The sequence below is a fragment of the Pteropus vampyrus genome, unplaced genomic scaffold (assembly GCF_000151845.1).
Source record: "Pteropus vampyrus isolate Shadow unplaced genomic scaffold, Pvam_2.0 Scaffold140, whole genome shotgun sequence".
Classification (NCBI taxonomy): domain Eukaryota; kingdom Metazoa; phylum Chordata; class Mammalia; order Chiroptera; family Pteropodidae; genus Pteropus; species Pteropus vampyrus.
In genome coordinates, this window is record NW_011888921.1 from 4,036,011 (window position 1) to 4,042,604 (window position 6,594).

Below are 6,594 nucleotides of genomic sequence, written 5' to 3' on the forward strand. Positions count from 1 at the left end.
AGTGGTCACCTCCCCAAACTGCAAGTTTGCTTGGAAAGAGATTTTGGAACTTTGCCATCTTTCTCATCCTGTAAATCTGAAGCCTAATCTCAGGCTTCCACACACACAGGAGAGTTGGAGACAGTTGTTCAGCCATTGTGCCTGACAACAGGAGTGGACTCTAGCGAGGCTGAGGTAGGAATCCAAAAGAATGCAGAGCTCGATTAAAAAAAAATGCTGGGGCAAGAAAAGCTGTGTTCCTGCTTCCACCTTTATAGTTGTAGTGTGAAGCTCAGGAATATTAAGAAAAAGAGGAGGAGGAGGAGGAAGAGGAAGAAGAAAGAAGGAGGGCGAGAGGGAGGGAAAGAGGGAGGGAAAGAAAACGTTAAAAGTCCTCCTGGCCAAGTACAGTATCTCACAGCTGGGCCCAGACATGTGGTAAGAATGCCGCCTATGCTTTTTGCCCTTTGCCACACCTTGTTCCAAAGCCCACCAGCCTTGCAGTGTGTCTCCACATTATTTGAGCAATGCGGAAAGCAGCCTGTAAACTTGCGAAGCTCTTAAATTATTATTATTAAAAAATACAGTAAGCAGCTCTTCCCAGGCTCTTCTAAATTCAGAATCAGTGGAAAGGCCCTGGCCTTGCAGCTGGGAAGACAGAGCTTATCCACGTCGTGAAGAACACTGCCATTCAGAGCGTCATCAGGCTCTCGAGTGTGGGTCAGCGTTCGGGGGTTGCAAATCTCCCTCACCAACTCCAGCAGGCAGATCCAGGTTCTTCCCAGAGCCCGGATCCCAAAGCTGCCTTTCAGGTCTGGGCCAGCACGATTGTTGGCTGGGACACAGGTCCCGTGGGCTCCAAGGCTTACCTCTTCCCTGTTCCTTCGCCTTCTAAGGGCACTTCCACACATGTGGCTGTCACCTAGCCGCTGCCCATGAGGAGTCAGGGCAGCCAGACCGGCCAGCCCTGGCTCTGTGCTTTGTCCTGAAGATCCACACCCTGCCCTGCCTTCCTCTCAATACTAATTGCCTGAGAGCTAGTTTGGTTTCAAGAAACAAGAGCCTTGGGTTTCCGTGGGAGCCCGTTGCCTCTGCTGCTCTGAGCCTGGACCCTGTCACCCTCTAAATGGTTGGAAATTATACCTCTGCTCAGAAAGGGGGTAGGGGTGGTGCAACCAGGCTAAATATAGACACAATTTCTAGAAAGTCAGGGGTGAGAAAGGACATTACTAGAGACCAATTCATCAAAACACAAGAGACAAGCAGTCCATAACAGCGTGAAGGGTCTGGGGCCAGAGTTTGAGGCCTGGGACAGTAGGGTCCTTCTTTAGTTGGTGACTCTGCCAGCAGAGATACACCTTGTAAAACCCAAGCCTGGGGCCAAGTACCAGCTCTAGGCTTCATCTCCACTGCAGCTCCAAGTGTCACAGAAATCTTAGATCCCGGTCTGGATACAGGACCCTGATGGAGGGAGCTGTGTGGTCTGATAGACGGAACCTACATAGCACATTTGTATGTGGAGGCATCCAAGTTGATTTAAAAGTCAACTTTAAAGGAAGGTTGGCTAACGCTGGTAAAGAGTACAGGCCTCTTTTTTGGAGGACAATTTGGCAATATCTGCCAACACATAAAATGCACAGAGCCTTTAACACGATAAATCTACTTCCAGGAATTCATTTTGTGGGTAAATCAGTCCACGTGACCAAAGATACATGCAGCGGGGTAGTTTCTGCAGCACGGCCTGGAGAAGCAGTGGACGGAACTAAACGTCCATCGGTGGGGGCCTTCCCGGTTCATTATGTCAGAGAACAGCCATACAAAGCACGACTGCGGACAGGACAAAGGAAGAGCGCTGAAGTGTGAACAGGCTTGAAGAAACGTTCTTCACTAGACAAAAGCAAGATGCAGGAAGGCAAGTAAAGTATACCCTTCCCCTCTCATACGCACACTTTTATATAAAGAATCCAAAAGCAACACAATGAGCTGGTAGCAGTGACGGCTTCCGTGGAAGATGTTAGGACCCGAGAATTGAGTTGAGGAGACTTACTTTTCACTCATATGCCCTTTTGAGTTATTTGCATCTTTTTCTTTTTTAACCATACACACAGGGGTTATTTACACACACACATGCACGCGCGCACACACACACACACACACACACACACACACACAATCTATCACCCACTATAACTATGTAACAATTTAAAAGAAAATATGGGCTTTGGTTAGATCGATCTGTTTGGGTTTAAATTCTTGTGCACAACCTTGGGCGAGTTACTTAATCCCCCCATGCCTCAGTTTCCACATCGGAAAAATGGAAGCAACCATACAGAAGGGGTCACTGTAAGGATTGACCGACTAAAGGAAGCAGGACCTGGTGCAAAGTAAGCACTCAGTGAAGGGGAGAGAGAAGCTGGCAGGGAGAGGCAGCGGGAGGGAGTGCTAAAGGGTGGCTGAAGAAGGCAGTATTTAACCGAGAAGCTGAGAACCTGGAAGCTGACACCATGTCTTATACCTGCCCTCTGTGTGTCTAGTGCAGGGTTCTGCAGGCGGCAGAGGCTCAAAACATACTGTAGCTTGTTGTTGCTCCTGCTGTCCAGACCCACAGCCCTTCTGCGAGTTATGGTGACCATTTTCTGGACCATTTTCCAGTTTCTCTGAGCACTAGCCAGGTCCCATTGAGCCTCTCACTGACATGAAAGTCTCTCCGAGCTCCCTGGCCCAGCCTTTCCTTTTCCATACTTGATATTTAACTCCTTCTGTTCAGGGATCTTTTCTCAGAGACTCCTCTGACACGTCACGGTCACAGACATTCCAGGTCCCATGAAAGAAGAGAGGAAAGGATTATCTGTTCTCGGAAACTAATTTAAAAGGGACAATAATTGCTACCACTTAATGAGAGCCTTCTAGGCCAGTCATTCACATATTATCTCCAATGCTCTCAACACTCTTTCAGAATAGGTATTATCTCTATTTTACAGGTGATGAGAAAAGGCACTGGAAGTTTAATCACTTGCTTCATGTCACACAGCTAATCAGTGTGAAAGCGGGGATTAAAGTCAAGATATGTTCGATTTCAAAGCCTCTGGTATTCTTACACATTATGGTTCTCACCGTGAATCTACCGGATCTCAATCCAAGAGAGAGCAGCAGTCAAAACTATGCCCCCAAAAGCCCAAGAGCATGAAGCAGAAGCTGTTTAAAGGACAAACAAGTGAGTGGGATGGATTTATTAATATTGAACTCACATCCAACAGCACTGTAGTTCTTGTTTGAAAAAAGCTTATCTAATACCTATATTTTCTCTGTAAAGCACATCACAGCTTTCTTGCACATAGGAAAACTTGACAGTACTTTGACGCCATGCTTGGGGGCCATCTTAAACAGTAAAATCACCATCAAAAAGCACAAAAATGCAAAAAAAAAAAAAATGTGTCACTAAGTAGATCGCACAAAAGACACTGGTTTATAGCATGAGAGTTGAAGCAGAAGGCAGAACGTCACCCTGGTGAGCCTCAGCTGGGAACGTGTGCATCAGGAGGCTCAAATTTTTCACCACTCTGTGCATGTCTACAAATGACCACAAAAGTGCTATGAATATTGATTTTGGAATTACAAGTAAATTTTAGAGGGTGGGTAAATTTGCAAATATAGAATCACAGATGAGGACTGACTCTGTGTGCGTGTGTGTGTGTGTGTGTGTGTGTGTGTGTGTCAAATAAAATTCAAGCCCAACAACAACAGAGATGTTGGCAATTCAGAAAGTACAGCCTGGCTCAGTCATCAAGACAGAGATAGTAAAGATACAAGGCAGATCGAGGACAGGGTAACAAGACAAAAGCAGCCTACTATCCATAATGCCAGGCCTTGCAGACCGGGGTTGTGGCCATCAGCCAGCAACAGACTCTAAGGGGTCTTGGAGAGTGGGGTTGAGGGTAGGTTATGGTAGCATATTATTGTGACCACAGGAAACACAGCCACACTGTTGGTCTGCGGTGACCTAGTTGTACAAAGTGCCATTCCTGTCCGTTTTGCCATCTCCCACATTTGGCCCTGGGTATGAGGGAAGCTTTCTCTCCACCTAGATGCCTAACATGGTCCTGTCCCAAGGATTCAGAGCCTAGAAGTGTGTCTGAGGGCAGAAAGCACAGGTGCACAGAGGTCAGAGCTACTCTAGCGAGGAACTGACCCTCCAGCATGTCAGAACCCAGCCAGCAGCCATCTAAGGAGCCCATCCTCCAGAGCTGAACCCAGGTAGGTGGCCTAGGAAGAGAGTGGATTTGGGGGTGGAGCCCATAAATTAATCAAACAGCTCCGAGAGCTGTTGAAGGCCTTTGGTTTGTAGATGGGTAAGACGTGACCTTTGGTGAGAGTCTCTATATTGCCAGCTGCTAGCCCAATGCCTGGATCCTAGATGCTCATTAAAATCTGTGAGGGAGTGTGGGAAAGAAAACAGGAAAGGAGCATGAATGGCTAGAGATACTTTTGTTTATTTTATTAGGGCGGGGTTCTACTAAGAACATCAGTGTTGATCCAACAGACTCAAAAATAGTATACTTATATTGTACTTTTTGTTTTTCAAAGCACGTTTATATGTCATTTTGTCTATCCTCGAATAAACTCAATATAGTAGAGGGGATAGATATTAATGCACCATGTGGTTAGTTGAAGTAACTGAAACATAGAGCAGTCAAGAGATTTGAGCAAGGACGCACAATTAATAAATGACATGGCCAGCAGTTACAACCTACACATTTCTGACTGGTTGTACGGTAGGAAGCAGGCCTTGATGTGTGTGCCCAGACTCCGTCTCCATTATCATTCAGAAGTAGCTCCCCATTCCCAGGCCCCTGGCAGGAAAGGATTCAGGTGGCACCTGGGACACACAGCCCAGACTCTGGAAGGCCAACTCTGTAGGAAGCATAGGCTTCACATCAGAGGAACAAGAGACATGGCAACAGACCTGAAGCCAGTGATGCTGCTGGTCTGGTTTCCCGAGCTGGGAGTGAGGTGCCAGGAAGCCAAGCGGGCAACCCATGCCAGGCCAAACAGGCAATTAGCACCCACAGAAACGCCGCTGCCCAGCGATTGCTCAAGGCAATGAAACTCTGGGCCTGCTTGTTCCCGGGACAGAGGGCACGTGAGCCGGAAACCTGTGTTCAGAGAACTAGAGGGGGCACCACACAGGTCCCCAGGCCTCAGATTCACGGTGTCCTCATAGCAGAGAGCCCTTCAGCTTAGGGAGCCAAGTTGATCTCCATGTCCTTATTCTGGACTTGGTTTGTTCATCCCGCTCTTGATGGCTACAGCCCGGTCCTTCCCTTTACCTACCTCCAGTCAAGACTATTGTACGGACCTCTTTTCTGGTCTTCTCTCCCTCCAGTATATGCTAATTCTTCATGGGTCCCAGTCCCATCCTGCAATTCCTCACTTTTTCATCCTCCCTTCCTGGCCTTGGATGGAACCTGCTTTCTTTGGCCTTTCCAGTACTTTCCCCACACTATTTGTACTGGTAATACTGGTAAAAGAGAAGTTGCTGGTAGAGAAACTGGCCCTGATCAAACAGGAATGCTGGCACGTTATTGACAAAGTCTGGGCATCCTAAAGTTGGCTTTCTGACCTGGGACAAGCGAGCCATGGGTGAAGTTATGGGCGTGGATTGAGTGTGGAGGTCTGACCAGGAGTGCACTTTCTCTTGTTCCAAGAAACAGTTTGATTTGGACAAGAGGGCAAGCTCTGAGGCCAAGTTTTGGGGCTTTCCCAAGGACATGCCTGTCTCTTAGATTTGGAAGCTGTTAACCTTATCGGGGGAGGGTGTTGACTCTGGAAAGATAGACACATGGGTTAGTGCAGAGGGCTGTGAGACAATGGGGTAATGGAAAGATGGGAACCTATGTAGTGACCTTGAGAAAAAGATTTCTGAGAGAGCCAGAGGACACAGCTGGAATGAGGACTGAGGAGTAAGAAGGTACCCCTCAGCAAGGTCCTGTTGCCCCCAGTGGGTGTGAGGGCTGCATGTTCCATGGGCATAGTAAAGAAGGAGACACCGAAAATGCAAGAGTTCTCTTCATGGGAAATCTTGCTTCCTCTCCTTCTTGCCCTTGGGGAGGACTCACCTGAAGAAGCCTTTGCAGCCTTCACAAGTCATAGCGTTGAAGTGGAAGCCTGTGGCTCGGTCTCCACACACTCCACAGATTCGAGGCACATTTCGGTCAAAGTCGTCAGGGTCAGGCAGGGAAGTGCTGGCTGCCATCGCCTCCATCCCTGCAACAACAGCCAGCCGGCCGTGGCCGGAGCGGGAGTCAGCGCCAGGGCCAGCTGGCATCCTCTGCATCCCTTCCGCCCCCATTTTCCTGGGAGTGCAGCAAAACTGGGCAGCTCCTCAGGCCCCAGGTCAGAGCAGGATTTCTTTGGTGGTCTCTCTACAATGACTCTCCATACCCTCAGATTAGCCTCCTGTCACTCTGCTGGCCATGAGCAGAAGCAGGGTTCCCTTTCCCAAGTCTGGAGTGAAATCTGGGGGCGGGGCACTGCGGTGAAGCCATTCATAGCATGGCTTAGAATCAAACTGCCTGGGTTCAAAGGTTGCATCTGCCCCTTACAAGCTGGGCTACT

The 6,594-nt window shown here is 48.4% G+C and overlaps 1 protein-coding gene across 1 annotated transcript in view; it reads right to left on the minus strand.

The window, feature by feature from the left end:
- Window positions 1–6,594, minus strand: part of VDR (vitamin D receptor) — a 51,362-nt gene that overhangs the window by 22,459 nt on the left and 22,309 nt on the right. Inside the window, exon 2 of the mRNA XM_023535486.1 lies at window positions 6,096–6,243. Coding sequence (XP_023391254.1) covers window positions 6,096–6,241 — 146 coding nt within the window. The 5' untranslated portion in view covers window positions 6,242–6,243. The remainder of the gene's footprint in view (window positions 1–6,095; window positions 6,244–6,594) is intronic.